The sequence below is a fragment of the Myxocyprinus asiaticus genome, chromosome 17, assembly GCF_019703515.2.
Source record: "Myxocyprinus asiaticus isolate MX2 ecotype Aquarium Trade chromosome 17, UBuf_Myxa_2, whole genome shotgun sequence".
NCBI lineage: Eukaryota > Metazoa > Chordata > Actinopteri > Cypriniformes > Catostomidae > Myxocyprinus > Myxocyprinus asiaticus.
The window spans coordinates 4524725-4551164 of NC_059360.1; the positions used below are offsets into that span (position 1 = coordinate 4524725).

Consider the following 26440-nt stretch of genomic DNA (forward strand, 5'->3'; position numbering starts at 1 on the left):
TTGAGTCGTATAGCATCATACACCATGAGACTTCCTCTGTAGTCGTGGATAGTCGGCTCAAAATGATCAAACATGTTTGATAAGAAATTGGAGTTGACTGCCATTTTCTCCAACTCTGACTTTCAGGGGCTAAAATCGGCTTTAAATTCATGTAATGTAATCCAGACTTAACAAGCCAATCTCTGAGATGGACTGGGTTTTCACCTAAAGCTTAAGTGTGAAAGTGCCCAAAGAAATAATCTCAATCTCATTCACAGGTTTGGCATTGTGTATTTTCTTTTCTCTGTTTTACGAAGATTTCTATGACTATGATTTTTAATCCACTGTCACATAATTGTTACCATTTTTATTATTGCATATTGCTTCTAACAGCAATCAAAAACCTGCGTGGTGAGTACTACCTTAATGGACACTGGGTGATTGATTTCTCTCGTGCTACACCTATTGCCGGCACCATGCTATATTACCAGAGGGGAACAGAGGGGGAAAACACCCCAGAAGTAATCACTGGACGTGGCCCTACCACCGAGCCCCTAGTGATAGAAGTAAGAGCGAATTTCATATGTGTGTTGATTTGGATATGCTAAGTATTCCTGACAGGCTGCCATCACTGTTTCTGTTGCTCTTTAGCTAATCACTCAAGAGCCCAACGAGGGAGTGGAGTATGAGTATTACCTGCCTAATGGACCCTCTACAGAAGGCTACTACTGGAGCTATGGTTCCTGGTCTGCCTGCAGTAAAGCGTGTGGCTCAGGTCAGTGTCAATGCCCTAAGGCACTTTACCTTTACTAAACTTGTCAGGCTTAGCCAAAGTCAACTGGTTACTTATGTGACCTTGGTTCTTTGAATCCCACATGATTGCCAGAGACTGTTTAACACTAGTGGATGATTGCAGCACCAGCCATGTAAGTGAAGAGCATATACCAACCATTACATTAACACATAGACTGGGCTGAGGGAAATTTAAGTGGGCTTGTTCTGGTTATGTAAATATATAAAATACAATTCACACAAAACAATTACTTGAATACACCTCTACTATGATATACTATGAAACTTAAATTTATGAGTTCAAAGTCGTTGATATTTTTTTTGTTTTTCTGGGGCTTAAAATCAAAAGTGGTGTAACCATCTGGAGACGGTAAAAAAAAACAAAGTATCATTAAAAGCTGAAATTATATAAAAAAAAAAAAAAAAAGTTGTCATAAGTAGTTTGGAATAGTGTTTAATTATTATTATTATTATTTTTAAAATAAGAAAATCATATTTGAAAATCTTTTGTTCACCAAATCAAAGCAGAGCTATTTAGCAGAAACGCTTCCTGGGAGCATTCCAAAGATGGCCCACCAGTGGACTGCTAGAAAGACTTTGATCAAAGTCAGATGGTGTAACCAACATGCCCTTTAGACCCTCATGGCTGTCTGTGAAATGAAAATATAAATAAATAAATAAATAAATAAATCTGTTATTTTGAAATTTTTCTGAAAATGCACATTTTATTCAGGTAAAGTGGAGTAACCCTAAGAAAACCTCTTGATATTCTTGACTCAAAAAAGAATGATATTTGTTAAAGAAAATTTAATTTGTAAAAAAAAAGCAAAATTACTTGGAAAAACATGGTCACTTTTTTAAAATTAATGATCAAGTGATTGTCCACTCACTCCGTATTCAGTATTTTAATACTTTTTTCTTTTTTTTTTGTAGAAGATGCAATAAATGTTTTTTAAAAATGTTATGAAACCAACAAGAACACAAGATAACAAAAAGGCACATGTGTTTTAAACTAGATTTAGAAAAGATGAATAATTTTTATTTTCTCAGACAACCTTATTTGTTAATGACCCTAAGCCACTGTTACTCTGCAGCCAGCTTTGGAATGTCTTACTCCAAACATTCCAAAAATCTACAGTGAACTCTGGTGGTCATCCGGAATTCAACAAGCCATGGTTACATCACCAGCATTCTGCTTCATTCTTACTGACCACCAAATTCCATATTTAATGCAGATGACCAAAACCAACAAAATCATAAGAAACAGAACTTATCTAAGCCATAGAGCTCACAGCTTAAGGTGAGGCATCGCTAAATTTTTCAAAGGTACAAAGTGGCCACTTCATCCAGGTGTTCACAGAACATATGTGCAGTCGAGACAGTTCATTAAGAAGAAACAACTCTGATGGAATTGCATGTGACTTGTCAAGGTAAAGGTTACTGAGTCTTCTTGAATGCTAGAGTGATGACCTTCATCTTTATGGGCACCACCATAAAAAAGAACTGATCAGATCATGTGAACTGTGCAGTTGTATTAACACCTCAAAGCCCTTACTAAAGGACAAGTCATGAAGCTCAGCGACTCTTGGAAGATTGGAAGAAACAGCCAGCATGAAAGCCGTCTTCGTGGACTTCCACTTGAAGCCTGCTTCCTGTAAAAGTCCCACACAAGGGAGGATGTGATGTGAGCAGGATTATAACGTCTTGCACACCTCAGAAATCTGCGAATTAGATTGGGGAATTGCAGAGTGGAACCATCAAAGGCTAAATGGTACACAGAAAGGGCTGCCATGTTAGATCATCATGGTGGACACTCAAAGCCACTGTTAATATCACAATCCTCATACCTTGAATAAAACATATCCTAACATATTAATAGAGGCATTATGCAAGGCAATGCTTGCATTCATAATAGTGCAAATTACTGAGCTCTTGCAATCCACTTACAGGAGTTTACCCCAGAGGCCTAATCCATTCTTCCAGGCAGGCTAGTTCTGGGTGCCAAGGACAGTTGCCCAGCTGGGATAGCAACAGTGTACACAATTCTTAAACAGGATGTGTCTACTACCACAGTGGAACTGTTGTAAATAACCCTTGCTCAAAGTCAGACTGATCACACAATTTGGCAACAGGAGGCAGAAAATTCTGTTGCTGAAATCAGTCTGTTTACCGTATTTCAAACCACTGACCCCAGTGGACGAAACTGGAAGAGTTGTTGAGGTGAAATGTCCACAGGGTGGCGTGAAAACTCAGTTGTATTTTTGGTTGTAAATTATCTAATACAGTAAACAGGAATGCACATTTCATTAGACGAACTGTTTATCCCACACCCCAACCCTAAACCAAACCGTCAGTGGAGTAAAAATGTAATTTTAGAGTAAAAACACAACCTCTGAATCATTGTTAATGTTAACCCAATTACTTTCTGGTTTCCATGTTACCTGAACCCATGGCTCAGAGTGAACAAGATTACTCCCTGGTTTTCATGGGACAAGAACCCGTGTCTCGAAGATTGCTCATTCAACATGCTATCAGTAGCACCACAGGGAAATGTGAACATGTTTGAATTTATGTAAAATTGTCTGATGAATGAAGTTTTTCAGTAATCTGTGGAATGGGGTCGATTTCAGGGGTACATGAACATTCAGAAGCAGTATGTTGATTTCCTGTGCGATCATGTTGTCAGAGTTATAAACACCCAAGGCCACTTATATGTTGCAAATCTCCCAAAAGCTGGCCCAATCATCTTGGGCCTTGAAGGTCTGAATGTTTGTTGTAGCAGGGGACACTTGTGTGGTATTGACAGTTATATGCATGTTCAGTACACAAAATTGTATAGTGAATGCACAACTATCCATGTCCTACAACAATGGACTTTGCTTCAGCAATAGAGGTAAATGTGCATGTTGTTTTCTCCTGGCTGTCATTAACCCTTGGTGGGCATTGGAGATTCTGTAAAAAAAAAAAAAAAAAAAAAAATCGTTTCATGGAAGTATAACAAATACATTCATAAGTTAAGACTTGCAGAAAAATACACAGTACTGCACAGTATATGTAGGATGTTTCAAGGCCCAGACAAGCCACTGGTAATAACGAGCGAATGAGTCTCCACCAGTGCCACCAGCTAAACTAGAGCCAACTGGTACGTCCTGAGGAACGTCCTAGTTCAACAGTGGCACTGGTTGAAGAGCTTAAAAGAGATGTTTTATATTTACCATTTCCAATGAAAGATCAGCCATCTTTGACAGCAGGTGTACAGGCAACTCGCCTCCTTCTGGACCTAGATGTTCGATTGAGAGGCATATTGTTACAACTAGGGAGGACTATTCTTTATGGCTTCAAATAAGCTTGTAGAGTCTTGATGAATATCTATTGGGAAAGAAAGCAAAATAGGCTGGGTGCCAGGATACAGGGGCTTGTAGATCCTGCAGCTCCCCTTCTGTTAAGGCAAGTCTATATGAATTTATCGGTATGTACTCTTGTTGTCCGTAAGAATAAAACAGAACCTCAGTTAACAAGGAAACACTGTTGTTATACTGCTGGTATGCTACATTTTTTATGTCTTACATCTGGGTTTTCTTTACATATTTGTTATATAGGTATATGTGACTGATGTATTTGTTTTGAAAAAGGATTTGTCAAAAGGCTCAAAATGTTGATGTTGATTAAAAAAATAAAATAAATAAATATATATATATATATATATATATATATATATATATATATATATATATATATATATATTACTGGTGAAAGAAATACATAAATGATGATCAAAGCCAAAATATTAAATGCCATGGAACAATATTTACTGAATAATTCATTATTTTGTAGAGGGGGTCAAAATGACAATTTTCACCTATGATTTTATTGAAAAAATACAGGTCAAAACAATAATCTTAGAACGGGGGCAGCATCATTTATTTTATTTTTACACAGTGATAGATATGTTTATTATTAAATCAGTTGACTTCACCCCTCTTTGTTGCTTTATATGCCAGTGGTTAAAAAATGGGATCAAAGGTGTGTCAAAGATATCACACATCCAGGTGCATCAAAGATATCTTAATATCTTTTTAGATTCTGGTTCAAAACAAACTTGTCTTTTGGTGTTTTCATATTTAATATTTCATTTTAACCCTATGTGGTTAAATTCCAGAGATATAGGGCTCTCAGTGTGGCTCCATGCATAAGTTGTAAACTTTTCAATTTAAACCAAATGTGGGTTACATGATATGAAACTAAGGTCCTGAACAAATGTCTGAATTACAAATAATGTTGAAAATAGAAATGTTCCTTTTATTTATTTACATAAAAATAATTGTAAAATCTTTTTTTTTTTTCTTTGCCGGGGAAGTTTTTGAAATTCGGTTGATTTGACATTGAATAACCATTTCTGTTCACTATAAAAAGTGGATACATGCAATTGTTACCTTAAGGAATTTTTTTTTTCTTGATCTAATGTATCCTAATTTAGTCAGGATTAAACAGTATTTTTGACTTGAATAAGCCCAGTTCATTTAGATACAGCTGTGCTCAAAAATGTGCATACCCTGGCATTGATTTTGAAAATATGACTGATCATGCAAAAAAACTGTCTTTTATTTAAGGATAGTGTTCATATGAAGCCATTTATTATCACAGTTGTTTGGCTCCTTTTTAAATCATAATGATAACAGAAATCACCCAAATGGCCCTGAATAAAAGTGTACATACCCTTGAATGTTTGGCCTTGTTACAGACACACAAGGTGACACACACAGGTTTAAATGGCAATTAAAGGTTAATTTCCCACACCTGTGGCTTTTTAAATTACAATTAATGTCTGTGTATAAATAGTCAATGTGTTTGTTAGCTCTCACGTGGATGCATTGAGCAGGCTAGATACTGAGCCATGGGGAGCAGAAAAGAACTTTCAAAATATCGTAACAAGGTAATGGAACTTTATAAAGATGTAAAAGGATATAAAAAGATATCCAAAGCCTTGAAAATGCCAGTAAGTACTGTTCAGTCACTTATTAAGAAGTGGAAAATTTGTGAATCTCTTGATACCAAGTCAAGGTCAGGTAGACCAAGAAAGATTTCAGCCACAACTGCCAGAAGAATTGTTTGGGATACAAAGAAAAACCCACAGGTAACCTCAGGAGAAATACCGGCTGCTCTGGAAAATATGGTGTGGTTGTTTCAAGGAGCACAATATGATGATAAATGAGCTGCATGGTTGAGTTGCCAGAAAGAAGTCTTTACTGCGCCAATGCCACAAAAAAGGCTGGTTACAATATGCCTGACAACACCTTGACACACCTCACAGCTTCTGGCACACTGTAATTTGGAGTGACGAGACCAAAATAGAGCTTTATGGTCACAACCATAAGCGCTATGTTTGGAGAGGGGTCAACAAGGCCTATAGTGAAAAGAATACCATCCCCACTGTGAAGCATGGTGGTGGCTCACTGATGTTTTGGGGGTGTGTGAGCTCTAAAGGCACAGGGAATCTTGTGAAAATTGATGGCGAGATGAATGCAGCATGTTATCAGAAAATACTGGCAGACAATTTGCATTCGTCTGCACGAAAGCTGCGCATGAGACGCTCTTGGATTTTCCAGCATGACAATGACCCTAAGCACAAGGCCAAGTTGACCCTCCAGTGGTTACATCAGAAAAAGGTGAAGGTTCTGGAGTGGCCATCACAGTCTCCTGACCTTAATATCATCAAGCCACTCTGGGGAGATCTCAAACATGTGGTTCATGCAAGATGAGCAAAGACTTTGCATGACCTGGAGGCATTTTGCCAAGACGAATGGGCAGCTATACCACCTGCAAGGATTTGGGGCCTCATAGACAACTATTACAAAAGACTGAACGCTGTCATTTATGCTAAAGGGGGCAATACACAGTATTAAGAACTAAGGGTATGCAGACTTTTGAACAGGGGTCATTTCATTTTTTTCTTTGTTGCCATGTTTTGTTTTATGATTGTGCCATTCTGTTATAACCTACAGTTGAATATGAATCCCATAAGAAATAAATGTGTTTTGCCTGCTCACTCATGTTTTCTTTCAAAATGGTACATATATTACCAATTCTCCAAGGGTATGCAAACTTTTGAGCACAACTGTATTACCACATGAAACAAAATTTACCTGAAAAATATACCTGATAAAACATGTTTACAGTGTGGTTTCAGACATTTTTTTCCACATATTTTAGGTTACCAGTCCCGTCTGGTCTTCTGTACCATTGATAACGAAGCCTACCCTGATTACCTGTGTGCCTCTCTTCCTCGACCCCTCAGTAACCGCACATGCAATGAACAGCAATGCCCACAAACCCGCAGGTAGGAATTTTTACAGTTTCAACACAGCATAAACAAACATCAACACTTGATATTCAGTTTAAAGCCAAAACTAATGGCTTGCTTAAATTTGTTCCTTTGATGCTTTACCAAGTAAATTTTTTATTGAATTTCAGTAACTATTTGACCTGTTCATATTGTTCCGCATGTGTCAAAATTTTGCGGTTGCTTTCTGACTTGTGGAGATCCATTGGGTCTCACAGCTTTGGCTGTACTGTTCCTGTTCTGTAAGGATGGCGTATGTGTACGAGCCGCTGTTGTGGAGGCCAATGGAACCACCACGAGTCAATGTGCAAGTATACAGGTAACAGCCCCCGAGAGGCTGAAGTACTGCAACGCATGACCTCAAACTCACACATGTCCAGTCTCTGCAATCTCTCAAGGATCTGCAGTGTTTCATATGCTCGGGTCAGGAACTCTGGGCTAGATTATGAGATTTTTAAAAGAATTTTAAGTATGTTGGTGTAAAGGCCTGGGTGTACTTCGTTTTTCTGTGGTCCGGATCGGATCGCACCCGGTTGACCGCGTTGCATTTCAAAGTCTACACTTTGACCGCGGGCGAATACAAACATATTCGACGCATGCACACTACAACTGTTTTGTGATACTGTTACAGTCAACGGCATGCGGTCACAGTGTGCACAGACGAGGACTGTCCGCGTGTCGAGAAAATCTGTGCCACACGGGGACAGTCTGCCCTTGCTGTGCTGATGATTTGTGTCATGCATGAAATGATCAGCAACGTGGACAACCGAAGTATACTTTGGCCTCAACTGTTACCCACCCTTTCCTTGTGAGCATTACCCCAAACCATATTAAAACTTGTCCTATACAACACAACACAAATATATTTGTGTTATAAGTCATCTAAACCTTTTGAAAATGAGAACTAGAAAGTACATTCCACACCAGCAATATGTGTTTGAGTTCAGTCTGCACCAGTGTTTTACACTACGTTTAGTGTGATGCTTTCTTTGTTAGAGACTTGTGAGAGCCTTGTTCCTCCATTGTAAATCTGAGTAGGATTTACTATGTGTTTTATAGACACTGCAATAGTTTCACCTCAATAAATATAACATGTATACCCCTTTTAGCAAGACATTGATCCTGTGTCTCTGAGCTGAGCTGTTGTCTGAGTTCTAAGTAGGAAATTGTCTGTTTAAGTCTCTGTTTTGTGGGCACTATAGATCTATATGTTTTTTATCCATAGATTTTTGACATATTGTGTGTATTACACATATATGTGTTGTAGATAGATCCACAGTCTGGGTGTATTCTTTGTTCACTGGATTCAGGTTGTCTCGTATACATTTGTGTGTGAAACAGAAACCAGGATTTGGGTGATTAAAATAAAAAGCCATTCACTTGTCATGATGGTATCACCCTGGGCATTTTCTTCAGATGTTTATGTACAGACACATGAGGTTCTCATGGTCCCTGAGCAGATCAACCTGGCAGAGGACATGTGGTTTTCCTTTTTGTTGTGGGAGAGACCGAATTCTTTGTGCCCTCGTGACATATCTTTATGACTCTGTTTTATCTTCAGGCCTCTGGTTTTGACAAAACTTGCTTGGCTTTGACAAGCTAAGTGTTTTTATTAAGCACTTATTTTGTCCTTCTCATTTTCCAAAATTCTGAAATCTTTCTATGCTAAATCATGTACAGTTGTGTACATGTATGTATTTGTAAACTAATAAAATGGCTTTTGACTTTTCACTTAAAAGGAATATTTCGGGTTAAATTTAACTTAAACATCTGTCCATTGTTAACGCATAACCATAAGTTCATCCACCTAGAAAAGCAGCCCCACTGCTAAAAGGACTATTAAGACGACTTAACAGCTCAAAATAACACATTTTGCCTAAGAATTCATGTGTTTTAACCCTCCTATGATATTCAGTCGTTTTTGACCGAAATACATTTGAATAAAACAATGGTTCCCTATCTGTCACTCACTCGACGTTGTGTCGATGTAGTGACACTAGTGGTCACTCTTGGGAGCCCGAGACACCTCTGGTCTTTGATAAAAGGCCAATGAAAATTGGCGAGTGGTATTTGCATGCCACTCCCCCGGACATACGGGTATAAAAGGTGCTGGTATGCAACCACTCATTCAGATTTTCACTTCGGAGCCGAACGGTCATGCTCATTGAGCTGAATTCTACTGTTCATTCACCTCTGCTGGATCTGACGGTGCATTTCAGCTCCTCTGCACTGGTGCACTGCAGAGAACGCCCCTGGGCGCTTCGGCAGAAAACAAGAGAGTATATTTTCTGAAATCTCACAGCTGGCGCCTAAGAACCCACAGAGGTCATCAAAGCGCCCCTGAGACGGGCGACCCAGAGACGAGGGAACCCACTCACCTGGAGCTGGTAAAAAGACCACTCCATCCCCGGTGGAGGGCCGGGCGGAAAATCTTTTGTTGCCTTTTTTTTTTAATTTCACCGCATGCCCAAGTGGCTGTGGTACCCAACAGTTCAGCAAAAAAGCGGCTTTCTTCCTCCCTGGGTCACATACCCGGTGTGCACGGTCCTCACCACGACTACCGTCCACGGGTTTTTTCTTGCAAGATTGGCGCTCCAGCGGTGGCACTTCCACCCCTGAGCGCCCAGCTGTGGCACACAGCCGCCCCCAATGTGGCAGTCTCCACGGGTTACGAGGACAGGCCTCTTCCTCCCTCGTCCCAGGCTGTTCCGAGGGTGGTAACAAGGAGCCAGGTAAGTGCTTCAATGTCCCTAGACTCAGCACGACCACAACATGGTGTGGCACCTCGAGCTCCACCCCGCCGCAAGGTCCCACCTGCCAGTACGTCTGACGATGTTGTCCCCTTGGTCCCCCTTGCGTAGAACTTGGACGCGTGGCTTGCGCTTTCCAATCCGTCGCGATGGCTGATCCGGACCGTCCGACTCGGCTACGCGATTCAGTTCACCAGGCGCCAGCCCAGGTTCAGCGGTATTCACTTCACATTGGTCAAGAGTGAAAACGCTGCTACCTTGCACGCGGAGCTCGCTACCCTCCTACGGAAGGGCGTGATAGAACCTGTCCCTCCAGCCAAGATGAAGAAGGGGTTTTACAGCCCCTACTTCATCGTACCGAAAAAAGGCGGTGGGTTGCAGCCAATCTTGGACCTGCTAGTACTGAACCGGGCCTTACACAGACTCCTGTTCAAGATGCTGACGTAAAAACGCATTCTGGTGAGCGTCCAGAATCAAGATTGGTTCGCGGCGGTAGACCTGAAGGATGCGTACTTCCACGTCTCGATCCTTCCTCGACACAGACCCTTCCTGCGGTTTGCATTCGAGGGTCAGGCATATCAGTACAAAGTCCTCCCTTTCGGCCTGTCCCTGTCTCCTCGCGTCTTCACGAAGGTCACAGAGGCTGTCCTTGCCCCGTTAAGGGAGGTGGGCATTCGCATTCTCAACTATCTCAACGACTGGCTAATCCTAGCTCACTCTCGGGACATGTTGTGCGCACACAGGGACCTGGTGCTCTCGCACCTCAGCCGACTAGGGCTTCGGGTCAACTGGGAAAAGAGCAAGCTCCTCCCGGTTCAGAGCATCTCTTTTCTCGGTTTGGAGTTGGACTCAGTCTCCTTGACGGCGCGCCTTATGAACGAGCGCGCCCAGTCGGTGCTGGCCTGTTTGAAGGCATTCAAACAGAAAACAGCAGTTCCACTGAAACTTTTACAGAGGCTCCTGGGGCATATGGCATCCTCGGCGGTGGCCACCCCGCTCGGGTTGATGCATATGAGGCCGCTTCAGCACTGGCTCCAGACTTGAGTCCCGAGATGGGCATGGCGCCACGGGACACATCGCGTGGTCATCACGCCAGTCTGTCACCGTCTTTTCAACCCTTGGACAGACCTCTCGTTTCTACGGGCAGGTGTTCCTCTAGAACTGGTCTCCAGGCGTGTCGTGGTCACAACAGACGCCTCCAAAACGGGCTGGGGCGCTGTTTGCAATGGGCACGCAGCTGCCGGCCTCTGGACTGGTCCGCGACTGCATTGGCACATCAACTGCCTTGTGTTGTTGGCAATTCTGCTCGCCCTGCGGAGGTTCCGGCCATTGATCCAAGGCAAGCACGTGTTAGTTCGGACAGACAACACGGCAACGGTAGCATATGTCAGCTGCCAAAGTGGTCTGCGCTCTCGTTGTATGTCACAACTCGCCCGCCGTCTCCTCCTCTGGAGTCAGCAGCACTTCAAGTCGCTGCGAGCCACTCACATCCCGGGCAACCTCAACACTACAGCGGACGCGCTGTCACGGCAGGTTACCCTCAGGGGAGAGTGGAGACTCCACCCTCAGGTGGTCCAGCTGATTTGGAGTCAGTTCGAACGAGCACAGATGGACCTGTTCGCTTCCCAAGAATCCTCCCACTGCCCGCTCTGGTACGCCCTCACCGAGGCTCCCCTCGGCATAGATGCGCTGGCACACAGCTGGCCCCCTGGCCTGCACAAATATGCATTTCCCCCAGTGAGCCTACTTGCACAGACCCTGTGCAAGGTCAGGGAGGACGAGGAGCAGGTCGTCCTGGTAGCACCCTACTGGCCCACCCAGACGTGGTTCTCGGACCTCACGCTCCTCACGACAGCTCCCCTCTGGTGAATTCCCCTGAGGAAGGACCTTCTTTCTCAGGGACGGGGCACCCTCTGGCACCCACGACCAGACCTCTGGAATCTCCATGTCTGGCCCTTGGACGGAACGCGGTGGTAGACACGATCACTCAGGCTAGGGCCCCCTCTACGAGGCGCCTGTATGCCTTTAAGTGGCGTCTGTTTGCTAAGTGGTGTTCTTCCCGATGGGAAGACCCCCAGAGATGCGCAGTCGGATCAGTGCTTTCCTTCCTGCAGGAGAGGTTGGAAGGGAGGCTGTCCCCTTCCACCTTGAAGGTGTACGTTGCCGCCATAGCAGCACACCACGACGCAGTCGACGGTAAGTCCTTAGGGAAGCACGACCTGATCATCAGGTTCCTAAGAGGCACCAGGAGGCTGAATCCCTCCAGACCATGCCTCGTTCCCTCGTGGGACCTCTCTGTAGTTCTTCAGGGTCTACAGAGAGCCCCCTTTGAGCCTTTGCAGTCAGCTGAGCTTAAGGCACTCTCCTTGAAGTCTGCCCTCCTGAACGCCCTGTCGTTGCTGTGTCCGGTGTGTGCTTTACACATCTATTTGGATCGCACGCAGAGCTTTAGAATCTCTGAGCAGCTCTTTGTCTGCTTTGGTGCACAGTGGAAAGGAAGCGCTGTCTCCAAGCAGAGGCTCGCCCACTGGCTCATTGACGCCATAGTTATGGCATATCACGCCCAGGACATGCCGCCCCCGGTAGGGCTATGAGCCCATTCTACCAGGGGTGTAGCGGCTTCCTGGGCCCTGGCCAGGGGTGCCTCTCTAACAGACATTTGCAGAGCAGCGGGCTGGGCAACACCCAAAACCTTTGCAAGGTTCTACAACCTCCGGGTGGAACCGGTTTCATCCCAGGTAGTGGCACGTAACACAAGCGGATAAGCCCGGGATAGCCAGCCGGGTTTATCGCTTGCACATAGTGCCTTCTACCTCCTTTTGAGCTGAAGACGTGCGCCATTAATTCCCAGTAGTGTTCACAAGTTTGTTCCCTGGTTGACTTCCTCCGAGCTCTGTGGTGGTCGAGTTTTCGGAGAGATTCGCTGTCGGCCCAGTACACGTGCTAACTAAGAGTCCTGTTCTGGGGTAGGTGCTCCGCATGTGGTGGTTCCCTGTAAGGCTAACCCCATGCGATATATATCTTTTGCTAATTCGTTTCCCTGTTGGCAAACTGCGTCTTTCTTGGGCAGAGCCCCTCTGCCCCAGTCTCCATGTTTGTAGTAACTCCTCCCCCATTGGGCAGGATCTACCTTGAAGACTCTCCACATGGTTGGAAAGACCATGTGACATATTTTCCACTTAAATATCCCCCCCTCCTTTGGGCGAGGTGTGGTCTCCGCTGTGTCTTCCCCTTGGGAGGGACACCCCCCAACTAGACCTGGCGGCCCAGTGGGATAATCCCCCTTCTTTTTTAGGGAGTGGAAAAAAGAGAAGGGGAAAAGAGGCCACGACTGGTTTAAGCCTGTGTCTATCTCTTGGGTAGTTGACTTGTCCCCAAAAAGGGCCGTTCGACACTCATAACTATGTTGGGGGAGGTTACGTGTCGACCTGGTGTGCTGGCTATGAGGCACACAGTAGTCTGCCCACCACACACAAAAAAGAAATTACAGGGGGAGACTATAAACATCTTCAGTGCAAAACATACACACACACACACACACTTACACACACACAAGAATGAACTGGTGAGACTTTAACACAATAGGTTTTTTTTTTTTTTTTTTTTTTAACATTTGTCAAGTAAAACTAATAAATCAGCCACAGTGCTAAACATACACACTCAGAAATGAAGGGTTGCGACGATAACACACTCACAATGCAGAACACACACACACCTTTTTTTATTTTTTAAAAAGGGTTACACATCTAAACCTTCCGATCAAAAATGACTGCATATACCAAAGGAAGGTGCTGTTTTTGAATACCATAGGAGGGTTAACAAAAATACAATCTTTTTTTTTTTAATTTAATGAACTGATGAACATGTCAAAAATATTGTCTGTGGTAATCGACAGCATACCACAGATGCTGTTGATAGACCTTTAATTGTTTTTAACCCACCATATTCCTTTAATCCATGAATGACCCAAAGCTGCTTCTTTGGGTTTGTTGGGCACTGTGGGAGCAAGCGCTTTATTGAATGGCATGGGATGGAGTTTAGCTAAATAAAACCTCTAAATCTATAACTCACTCTTGTTGTTCTTGCTCTCTGGTGATGTGTATCAGTTGGGTGACTGGCAAGTGGAACCCGTGTCCGGTGACTTGCGGTGGGGGCTCTCAGGTGAGGAGAGTGGAGTGTATGTCTCATGACTCAGTGGGATCTCGAGTGGTTGAGGACTCACAGTGTGCTGCTTACGCTCCCAGACCTCTCAGCCAGCAGACGTGTAACATGCAGAAATGTGCTCAATACAGAATTTCCAGCTGGAAACAGGTAAATAAACTATATGTAATGTAATTATGTAATTCAGATGTGTATGTAATACAGATATGTCAGATTACGATGTATGTAAATACAAAGGGAGAATTCACTAAGAATGAATTCTGCCCGGTAAAAGTGTCAGTTATTTGAATGCACTCTTTGCGTTGGTTTAGTGCCTGATTCACTAAAAGAATTATGTAGATCAGGCAGTGACTCAAACACGCCCACAAAATCGCTTCTGAACGCCATATGCATGCATAATTTCGATCTTGCGGGCAGATTCAGAGCACTATATAGTGAAGGATGCAGCAGACCACCATGATCTGACACACTGTGATCCAGACACCTGATCATCTCTTTAACATGCCGAAAGTGCGCTTGACTACATCGTGCTTCTGGATATATGCCAGGTTATAAAGCTCTTCTCAATCATTTGATCATTATTTGATGAATTACTGCTGATATGATCAATAGAAAGTACAATAACATCTCTATAAAATAAAAAGGATAGCACAATATCAATTGTGCCAGGCAATTTTCGTGAAAGCAGCGCAATCTATAATAAGCCTAATTTACGTACAAAGGAGGCGTGTTTGCACGGAAAGGAATGACAGTGACTTAAAGCTGTAGTATGTAACTTTTTCAGAGTTAATACTTTCTCCTATGTCATCTTAATATGCAGAGACAGCGTTAACAGGGTTCCCACATGTCCTGGAATACCTGGAATTTTGCGATGCAGTTTTCCAGTCATGGAAAAGTCATGGAAAATAATTATTTGTCCTGGAAAATGTTTTAGTATAGTAAAACTGTTTGACTGTGACGCTAACAAGGTTTTTGATACAAGTACAAAAACATGGTAATGATCGGGATTTGGGATAGGTGTCAAATACACAAACAACACCAATGGTTGACTGTCATGAAAGAAGCCCTGTCATGTACATTCTCTACTCATCTGCTGTTATCTCTGCGTTGCTCCGACGAATTAGTTTAAGTATTGATACAGTGCAAAATCTATTTTTTTTTTCATTCCAGCATTGCTGTTGTGTTAACTACAAAAACATTTAAGTTGTAAATTTGAGACAGTGACAAAGGTCGAACCGCTGATTTTTTAAATAAATGAATTCACATGCAGAGGTGGTAGTGTGGTGATGTGGCCTTTACACCTCCATATGTAAATGTCAATGTTTTTTTTTGTTTTTTTTAAGATCTGAGTCTGCTTATACCGTTGTTACCACATGTAGGGCCCTATGATTTCCGTGATAGGAAAACATGGATGAAATCATTGAATCCAGTCAAAAAAATTGTATTAGCTATATATAAAACACACAGAATTAAATATATTTGGACGAAAATTTATTTTTGAATGCAAAATTAAATTAATATCGCGATATGTCCTAGTGAGGTTATTATACCGCAAAAGGGTGCGATTTTAATTTAATAAATATATCATCTGCATGTGCTGTGCCCTTCAAAATTAATGTGTTAAGCCAACCGCTCATACACTGAAAACACCTCATCATGATCATCACATGCTCTGTGTGTGTGTGTGTGTGTGTGTGTGTGTGGTAGATAACAGAGAGCAGAGTGCTCTGAAGTATGCAGCACAAACAGTAATGTTTACAATAATTTCATAATAATAATAATTATGTATTAAAGCAATATCTAAAAAATTATGTTCTTTTGTGTAGCACTTCGTTTGACAAAAATATCTCCAGTGTTTCGGATTGTGCTCTAAGTATTTTGTATAAAAGCAATTCATTTGATAAAAAATAATGCAATGTTATGTTGAAAAATTAAATGAATAAAAATGATTTGTTTGATTAGACACTCTTTTTAATAAAATGTAATTAAACTGTTGAATATGGAACATCCAATAACCACAATATACATCATAGCCTCTTGTGTGTTTTTGCTTCAAAAGTCAAAAACCGGTGGAAATATAACACCCGATGGGCACATAAAATGTCCTGGAAAATTGTGCCATGAAAAGAGTGGGAACCCTGCATAAGTAATCCATTCATAGGTTAATTTTCTTGAAAACTGTAAACACTATGCCTCTCAATAGAATATAATTAGAAATAGAATTGGTCTCCTTACACTCTGAAACCATGTGTTTTGTTGCAAATATCTCAGCATTTTGCAAGTTAATCAAAATACATTGTTTCTACACTTATAATCAATAACTTATAATTAATAGTTTTATTTATGTGTTGTTTTTAATATGATTGTGTCATTCCCAATGCTTCATGGGATTGTATTTTATTCCCTCATTAAAGACATTTAGTGTACACAGTCTTGTACCTTTGTCTTTTTGTCAGATTTTAATATACTTTTATGCTTTAAATCAAAGTTTGTACTGTTGTAATTCACCTCGGACCTGGTTGGTTTGGATCAATGCTTAGAATTCTTTTTTTTTATTGTATTTTTTTAAGGATTTTATGAAATCCCTATTGAAAAAAAATGAATGGGAAAATTCTTCTGGAACCAAAACAGCTGAAAAAGTTGGAGGGTACTCTTGCACTCTAATGCTTTATAATTAGCTGAGCTTGCTTAGTATTAAACTTAGAGGCATAACACCATTTGTGCTACAGACATGAATGAAAACTCATTACTTTTCGAAGCAATCACAAAACACAAAAAAATCCCATATACATGCTTTGAAGAAAGGACATGAGCCATGGATCATATGTACTATGAGTAGGCTCTTTTGATTTCGGCCAGTAAGCAACCACAAAGGGCACTCGAGCTAACACATAGCAATGACACTGAAACAACCCAGAATGCAAACAACTACTCATAACACCTTGCTTTGTGGCGGCGAGTTTTACATGAGTTTGCACCATTCACATTTTCTTTACCAAATGTTCAATTCTAGTTTCTTACATATTGCAGTGGGTTCTTGCGAGAATCCAAACCTGTTAATGTTTGCGTGTTGTGGCACGTGCAGTGCTCTGTGACGTGCGGCTCTGGGCAGCAGACACGAGATGTGGTGTGTGTGGGTTCAGATGTAGCTTCTCTTGAGGACTACATGTGTGGGAACCAGCCTAGGCCCCCCAGAACACAGGCCTGTGAGATGCCCGCCTGCAGAAGCCCCATTGGCTGGAATATAGGAGACTGGGGCCTGGTAAGGATTCAGCCACACTCCATTTATACTTGTATATGTATGCACCCTGCCTCTTGAGTATATATATGTTATGTACTTACCCTTCCCCCCCTCCCCCTTTCTCAAGTGCTCTAAGAGTTGTGGCTCGGGGCTACGGGAACGGCAGGTGATCTGTTCAGACAGACAGAGAAACCTGTACAGGGTTGAAGAGTGCCAGGCCTCCCCCAAACCCCCCACTGTGGAAAGCTGCAACACCCAGCCTTGTTACAGGCCTCAGGGTACACAACACCTCGCCACATACCACATACGCCTCAACACACTTAAGTTTTAGCCCTTTCTGTTCTCTTCAGATTCAGTCTCCAGAATCATGCACATAAAACTGTGCTATTTGCCCTGTGCAATAAATACTGTGCTATTACCGCCCAAGGAAAGCAGGCAGTAAAATGAATTCTATTAACAAGAAATGCTTTTGTACATTTTATATCAATCATTAGAGGCGCAAAACCAAATATGCAATGAATGTAATGCATAGGGGCGCCACACAAAAGGGGGTACAAACAGGGCCATATCCCTATCTAAAAAAAATATGTACTTATTTCTTGAGAGTTTGATGTCCCTCACACTTAGAGATGTACAGAACTCTGAAGTGTTCAGATGGATATGATGCAGTTTATTAAAGTTTCTCTCTCTTTTATAATGGTATGAACAGATGTTCCAAGCATGCAGGACCCAACAGGACATGACAACACCGTTCAGGGATTCATGCCTTATGTCCTTGAGGATCCCTCACTAGGTTTGTTTCAAGACAGAGTTAACCGTCCATCAATTCATCTATCCATCCTTACACACATTTGTTCTGATCCCAAATTTTAATCTTCACTAGTTAAACCACCAAGACAACCTTTGTCGACTACCAAGTTAGACCAGCACCTAACCAGCATAAACTAGCCTGGAATAGCATGGAAATTCACAATGATCTGAAATGATCATTTGACGTCAAGTAGACTCGAGTCTAGTGTGAAAACACCCTTAATTGTGATGTCCACAATTTTACCTTCTTTCATCACCACTACACCCTTCATGCCACCATTCTCATAACTCTTGCCTAGTTACCTGAGTCTTATTGAAAGGGTCTTTAGAATAATCTAATGGATTAAAATTTTTGTTAGGGACTGTTTTTTATTTTTTTATGGGAACTTAGTTGCATGTGTGTTGTGCGAATAAACTAGTATATAATTTTATGAGACAATCTGTTGTGTGAAGAAGCTTCAGTATCTATCTGCAGGAAAAATTTAATAATGTGTTTATTTTTTATTATCCAACACAACTGCAACTCCTCAAAACAATGCAGTCAACAAACCTCAGGGCACAACTCTCACCACTCACTGTAGCCAGACTCGGTATGGCTGCTGTCCTGATGGAAGTACCAAAGCCAGTGGACCACAGGGCCAAGGCTGTCCCCAAGACCCAAGCCTACCATCCTGCACATGGAGCAGGTACACATGGACTTATTTGTCTATCTAGTAAAACAATAATGTCCTGTAATGTAATCCGAGTGAGTAAGGTACTAAACTTCAGTAATTAAAGTAATATTGTGCAGTGTTTTAACTGAAATGCAAAAGTAATGCATGCAAACACTTCTCTCAGGTATGGCTGTTGTAGTGATGATGTGACCATAGCCCAGGGCCCCAACAAGGAGGGCTGTCCAGAATCCTGGCTACACTGGTCTCCAAAAGTGAGTTTCCTATTTGTCTTTTTCCTGTCTGAGTAATTTTACAGAGGATATCAGCATCCACAACAGGGAAACAACATTTTTTACAAGTGCTTGTGGGGAAGAACTAGTCACATTTGCCAATGTTTGCCAGGTCAGTGGCAATTAAATGCTTTAAAGATACTCAGGAGGAAATTTCACCACTTTTGTGTGTGGTATTCCAGTGCAAAAACATGCATCTTATTCACTAACCCAGTCATGCAAATAAGGGCTACAGTATATAGCACATGCAATGCATAAGGGTGCCATACAAAGAGGGGTGTTGAACAAACCTCAAAGGGGAGCATTCGGTTGGCGAACTGTTCAAGGGGGCACCGACTTAAGTTTTTAAAGTATGATTTAAAGTCATTTATATTCAGTATACAATATTTAATTAGTCATGTTTATATTCTGCATTCATGATGCTGATAATGTTATTGTATTTTATTAAGACTTTTATACTACTGCAAAGAAGGGTTTACAACAGGGTGTCAGACAGGCATAAATGAACAGAATACAGACAAAAGAATGATGATTAGAGACGTTTTTCTGAATGGCATTTAGCTGCAGACAGCACATGTATGAAGCAGCATATCAAACAACAGGTTGAATAGGCACTTAAAAGTATTTGAGCAGATTTGGTTCCTTTTGTAGACTAATTAAAAAAAAAAAAAAAACATCACACAACACTGTCTTGGAAAATGCCTCTAAATGTGAAAGATCATACAGATGTAGGTAAGTTTGCACCAGCTTGGTAACTCTGCATGCTGGTGTGTTCATGTTGATTGATATTGACAGACTGAAGAACGTAAATGGAAATAGCTGTTGGCCTCAAACTAGGTGGAGCACCAAGACACCTACAGATGACATGGAACAATGGCAGCCCTTAAAAAAAATCTAGAGTTCTGACAAATTTGCCACAAACTTGCCGCAAACTTCCCACTCATTATTTTCACATGCAGTTGAGCTCAGATTCGCTGCAAATGTTTGCCAGAATTTTACAGCTCTTTACCGGTAGTGTTGAACCTTCAGCAAACCTTTGGCATCAATGAAGAGTTTGCTGCAAAAAAAAAATGAGTGACGAATTTGTGGCAAGTTTGTCAGAACTCTCAATTTTTGCAAGGGCAAATGAAGGTGTTTAGCAGCTGGTACATAGTTTTTTGTCTTTGGTTTCGAACCACCAAAAAAATTAGAACAGCTTCTTTTTGGCCAGATTTTGTTCAAAATTATGTTTCATCCATTTGTTGTATCTGGTCTTTTAGGCATCTTTGCAAAAGAGCTTGCCAGATGCTCATTATGTCAACTCGACAGTATGGCAAGCAGGTCAACATGAGACGCTGTCTGTCTAGCCCCTGTGTTCTGACTGGGACATTGGGTGTGGCTGCCAACTAAGAACCTACCCATTAAGATTAGACAAAGTTCCAACACCATTATGTTGGACCCTTCAAGGCAAGATCATCAGATCAGTTAATACGTTGGCCTACAGATTGTTTCTCATGGGTTCTCCCCCTCCCCCTGCTTGTATAATTTCAGGTGGTCCAAAGTACACGGTCCAGAGTTTGAGTCAGATGTTGTAGGGGTGGGGGGGTCTGTTCATTGGTACTGCCCATTAGGACCTGTTATTGCCTCCTGGTTTTTGCTTCTTTGTTTGGAAGCCATTTTTTGGGAACAGAGAGGTACCTTTGTGACCCTGTTCGCAAGACCTCATTTTTGAGACTTTGTGCTGATATTTAGTTCTGTGTTTTGGGAAATAATACCAATTTCATTCAGTCTTCTCAAGGGCCTGACTGTGTTTGTGCTAAGTATGACAGATATGTCCTACTGTCTCTCTCTTTTTTCATTTTTTCTTTCTCTTATTTTTTCTTTAAAGTCAGATACCATACCATCTGCATCCACAGACTGCCAATCATCCACCTATGGTTGCTGCTATGATGGTGTGACTGCTGCCGGTGGTACTCATGGGGAGAGCTGCTCCAACCCCCCCAGCAATAGTAAGTCACAACATAGATAAAGCTATAATCTCTCTTTCCCGTTTTGTTTCATATTTTTAATGTAGTTGTTAACCTCACTGAAGAATAATGTTTTTATGTTCCCAATCTGTCACTCACTCGACGTTGTGTTGATGTAGTGACACTAGGGGTCACTCTTGGGAGCCCGAGACACCTCTGGTCTTTGATAAAAGGCCTATGAAAATTGGCGAGTGGTATTTGCATGCCACTCCCCCGAACATACGGGTATAAAAGGAGCTGGTATGCAACCACTCATTCAGATTATCTCTTCGGAGCCGAACAGTCGATGTTCACTGAGCTGACTGTTCATTCACCTCTGCTGGATGTGATGGCGCATTTCAGCGGCTTCTCCCTCCTCTGCACTGGTGCATGGCAGAGAACGCCCCTGGGCGCTTCGGCAGAAAAAAGAGAGTATATTTTCCTGAAAGAGTATATTTCTCTAAAAGAGCAGCACACAAAGAACGTCTTTTTAAAGACGCATCTTTTTAAAGATGCCTTTCCATTTGTGTGTTATTCCTGGTTGCAGTCATTACCTCTCAACTTCAGACAGTCATGATCGCTGTCTCTCGTGTCTGGGCGCGACCCACACGGAGACAGCGTTCGTGGATGGTTCATGTTCTCACTGCGAGAATATGACCATGGCAACGTTGCGGTTGCGGCTTGCTTTCGTAAGAAAAGTGGCTCCCTGCCTCGGTCTTTCTACCTAAGGGTATGAGGCCAGCGTGGCTAGCACTGGGGGCGATTTGGGGACCACAGTGGGACCCCCTCCGCCGGGTATCCCCCCGTGGACCTCCGATTCCCCAGCACGCTCGTCTGCCCCGATCGGGCCTCCGGATGAGTCTGCCGGCTCGTCTCACGGCGAGTTCGACCTCTTGTTCGGAGCCCACGAAGCTGATGAACTCTCGAGTGCAGCATCGGAGAGCGGGCTTGTCCAGTCAGACGCAGAAGCCTCAGCTGGGCTCCCCCGTTCGGGGACGATTGCCCAGTCACAGGCTGATGCGAAAATGACGGACATGCTTTCCCGGGCGGCCGCGAGCGTCGGGCTAGAGTGGAACCCTCCGCTCTCCCACAAACCCACGCAGCTCGATGATTGGTTCCTGGGCTCACGGCGCCACTCGAAGCAGCCACGCCCCGCTCCAGTGCCTTTCTTCCCGGAAGTGCAGAAGGAGCTGACAAAATCATGGGAGGCACCTTTTACTGCCCGATTAAAAAGGCGCTCATGGTGCACCTATGCCCGCAGAGCACTGCCACCTGGCACGGATGCCCAAAGCTCCCGTCCAAGCCCTGTAGGTTCACGTCGTCCCTGATGGCCAAAGCCTACAGTGCTGCTGGACAAGCCGCCTCTGCCCTGCATGCCATGGCTCTCCTGCAGGTCCACCAAGCCAAGGTGCTAAAAGAACTGCACGAGGGTAGTTCCGCCCCAGATCTGATGCAGGAACTGCGCTCGGTGACTGACCTCGCTCTCCGGGCGACGAAGGTCACGGCGCGGTCTCTTGGGCCAGGAGCGCCACCTTTGGTTCAACCTGGTCGAGATGGGTGAGGCCGACAAGACACGGTTCCTTGCTGCCCCTATCTCCCAGGCTGGCCTATTCGGCGACACCGTCAAGGACTTTGCCCAGCAGTTCTCGACGGTGAAGCAGCAGACGGAGGCTATCCGGCATATCCTGCCCTGGCGCGGCTCAAGATCCCGCACCCCGTCTGCTTGTCACCAAGGGCATCCCCCTGCGGTGACTGCACCGGCTCCGCCGCAGCCCGCCCCTTTGGCCCAGCCCCGGCATGGAGCCCACCGCAGGAAGCAGACACCACCCGTCTCACGGCAGGCTGCCTAGAACGCACGAAGGGCTTCAAAGCGCTCCTGAGACGGGCGACCCAGGGTTGATGAAACCCACTACATTGGAGCTGGTAGGAAGACCACTCCATCCCCCGGTGAAGGGCCAGGTGGAGAATCTTTTGTTGCCTTTTCATTTGATTTCGCTGCATGCCCAAGTGGCTGCGGTACCCAACAGTTCAGCAAAAAAGCGGTTTCCTCCTTCCCTGGGTCACATACCCGGTGTGCACGGTCATCATCATGACCACCGTCCACCTTTTTACCCTTGCAGGATTGGCGCTCCAGCGGTCTCCCCGCCCCTGCACACCCAGCTGTGGCACAGATTCGCCCCCGATGTGACAGTCTCCACGGGTTGCAAGAACAGGCCTCTTCCTCCCCCGTCCCAAGCTATTCCGGGGGTGGTCACAAGGAGACAGGTAAGTGCTTCGATGTCCCTAGACTCAGCACGGCCACGACATGATGTGGCACCTCAAACTGCCGGTATGTCTGACAAGGTTGTCCCTTTGATCCCCCTTGCGCGGAACTTGAATGCGTGGCTTGCGCTTTCCAATCCAATTCACAAGGCGTCCACCCAGGTTCAGCGGTATCCACTTCGCGGAGAACCTGTCCCTCCGGCCGAGATGAAGAAGGGGTTTTACAGCCCTTACTTCATTGTACCAAAAAAAGGCAGTGGGTTGTGGCCAATCTTGGACCTGCGAGTACTGAACCAGGCTTTACACAGACTCCCGTTCCAGATGCTGACGCAAAAACGCATTCTGGTGAGCGTCCGGCATCAAGAATGGTTTGCGGCGGTAGACCTGCAGGATGTGTACTTTCATGTCTCGATTCTACCTCGACACAGACCCTTCCTCAGGTTTGCATTCGATGGTCGGGCATATCAGTACAAGGTCCTCCCTTTTGGTCTGTCCTTGTCCCCTCGTGTCTTCACGAAGGTCACAGAGGCAGCTCTTGCCCCGTTAAGGGAGGTGGGCATTCGCATTCTCAACTATCTCGATGATTGGCTAATCCTAGCTCACTCTCGGGACATGTTGTGTGCACACAGGGACTTGGTGCTCTCACACCTCAGCCAATTAGGGCTTTGGGTCAACTGGGAAAAGAGCAAGCTCCTCCTGGTTCAGAGCATCTCTTTTCTCGGTTTGGAGTTGGACTCAGTCTCATTGACAGCGCGCCTCACGAACGAGCACGCACAGTCGGTGCTGACCTGTTTGAAGGCGTTCAAACAGAAAACAGCGGTTCCACTGAAACTCTTTCAGAGGCTCCTGGGGCATATGGCATCCTCAGTGGTGACCACCCCGCTCGGGTTGATGCATATGAGACTGCTTCAGCACTGGCTTCAGACTCGAGTCCCGAGATGGGCATGGCGCCGCGGGACACTTCGCGTGGTCATCATGCCGGTCTGTCAAGGTCCACCTCTTCAGCCCTTGGACTGACCTCACGTTTCTACGGGCAGGCGTTACCCTAGAGCAGGTCTCCAGGCACGTCGTGGTCACGACAGACGCCTCCAGAACGGGCTGGGGTGCTATTTGCAATGGGCACGCAGCTGCCGGCTTATGGTCGGGCCCGTGGCTGCGTTGGCACATCAACTGCCTTGAGTTGCCGGCAATTCTGCTCGCCCTGCGGAGGTTCCGGCCATTGATCCAGGGCAAGCACGTATTAGTTCAGACAGTCAACACAGCAACGGTAGCATATGTCAACCGCCAAGGCGGTCTGCGCTCTCGTTGTATGTCACAACTCGCCCGCCGTCTCCTCCACTGGAGTCAGCAGCACTTCAAGTCGCTGCGAGCCACTCATATCCCGGGCGATCTCAACACTGCAGCAGATGCGCTGTCACGGCAGGTTACCCTCAGGGGAGAGTGGAGACTCCACCCTCAGGTGGTCCAGCTGATCTGGAGTTGATTCGGACAGGCACAGGTAGACCTGTTCGCCTCCCAAGAATCCTCCCACTCCCCGCTCTGGTACACCCTGACCGAGGCACCTCTCGGCATAGATGCGCTGGCACACAGCTGGCCCCCTGGCCTGCGCAAATATACATTTCCCCCAGTGAGCCTACTTGCACAGACTCTGTGCAAGGTCAGGGAGGATGAGGAGCAGGTCATCCTGGTAGCACCCAGCTGGCCCACCCAGACGTGGTTCTCGGACCTCACGCTCCTCGCGACAGCCCCCCCCCCTTGGCGAATTCCCCTGAGGAAGGACCTTCATTCTCAGGGACGGGGCACCATCTGGCACCCGCGACCAGACCATTGGAATCTCCCTCTGGAACACAGGGGCTACCCGCGGTGGTAGACACGATCACTTAGGCTAGGGCCCCCTCTACAAGGCGCCTGTATGCCTTTAAGTGGTGTCTGTTCACTAAGTGGTGTTCTTTTCGATGGGAAGACCCCCAGAGATGCGCAGTCAGATCGGTGCTTTCCTTCCTGCAGGAAAGGTTGGAAGGGCGGCTGTCCCCTTCCACCTTGAAGGTGTACGTTGCTGCTATAGCAGCACACCACGACACAGTGGACGGTAAGTCCTTAGGGAAGCACGACCTGATCATCAGGTTCCTGAGAGGCACCAGGAGGCTGAACCCCTCCAGACCGTGCCTCGTTCCCTCATGGGACCTCTCTGTAGTTCTTCAGGGTCTACAGAGAGCCCCCTTTGAGCCTTTGCAGTCAGCTGAGCTTAAGGCACTCTCCTTGAAGACTGCCCTCCTGACTGCGCTCACTTCCATCAAGAGGGTAGGAGACCTGCAAGCGTTCTCTGTCAGCGAAACGTGCCTGGAGTTCGGTCCGGGCTACTCTCACGTGATCTTGAGACCCCGACTGGGCTATGTGCCCAAGGTTCCCATGACCCCTTTTAGGGACCAGGTGGTGAACCTGCGAGTGCTGCCCCAGGAGGCGGCAGACCCAGCCCTATCGTTGCTGTGTCTGGTTTCGCGCTTTATGCATCTATTTGGATCACATGCAGAGCTTTAGGATCTCTGAGCAGCTCTTTGTCTGCTTTGGTGTACAGCGAAAAGGAAGCGCTGTCTCCAAGCAGAGGATCGCCCACTGGCTCATTGATGCCATAGCTATGGCATATCACACCCAGGAAGTGCCGCCCCCGGTAGGGCTACGAGCCCATTCTACCAGGGCCCTGGCCAGGGGTGCCTCTCTAACAGACATTTGCAGAGCAGCGGGCTGGGCAACACCCAACACCTTTGCGAGGTTCTACAACCTCCGGGTGGAACCGGTTTCGTCCCGAGTAGTGGCACGCAATACAAGCGGATAAGCCCTGGATAGCCGGCCAGGCGTATCGCTTGCACATAACGCCTTTCACCTCCTCTGAGCTGAAGACGTGCACCATAAATTCCGAGTAGTGTTCACAAACTATGTTCCCTGGTTGACTTCCTCCGAGCCCTGTGGCAGTCGAGTTTTCGGAGAGACTTGCTGCCGGCCCAGTACACATGCTAACTAAGAGCCCTGTTCTGGGGTAGGTGCTCCGCATGTAGCGGTTCCCTGTAAGGTAACCCCATGTAATGTATATCTTCCGCTAATTTGTTTCCCTGTTGGCAAACTGTGTCTTCCTTGGGTAGAGCCCCCTATGCCACAGTCTCCATGTTTGTAGTAACTCCT

At 45.0% G+C, this 26440-nt stretch overlaps 1 protein-coding gene across 2 annotated transcripts in view; it reads left to right on the forward strand.

The window, feature by feature from the left end:
* paplna (papilin a, proteoglycan-like sulfated glycoprotein) overlaps positions 1–26440 on the forward strand; it is an 83142-nt gene that overhangs the window by 29595 nt on the left and 27107 nt on the right. The window contains exons 10-20 of one of the 2 annotated variants that reach the window (XM_051723173.1): positions 373–545; positions 631–754; positions 6982–7108; positions 7359–7430; positions 13968–14172; positions 17108–17284; positions 17391–17541; positions 17973–18056; positions 18615–18759; positions 18911–18998; positions 20884–21004. In XM_051723173.1, coding sequence (XP_051579133.1) covers positions 373–545; positions 631–754; positions 6982–7108; positions 7359–7430; positions 13968–14172; positions 17108–17284; positions 17391–17541; positions 17973–18056; positions 18615–18759; positions 18911–18998; positions 20884–21004 — 1467 coding nt within the window. The remainder of the gene's footprint in view (positions 1–372; positions 546–630; positions 755–6981; positions 7109–7358; positions 7431–13967; positions 14173–17107; positions 17285–17390; positions 17542–17972; positions 18057–18614; positions 18760–18910; positions 18999–20883; positions 21005–26440) is intronic. The other variant, XM_051723174.1, reaches the window with a different exon arrangement.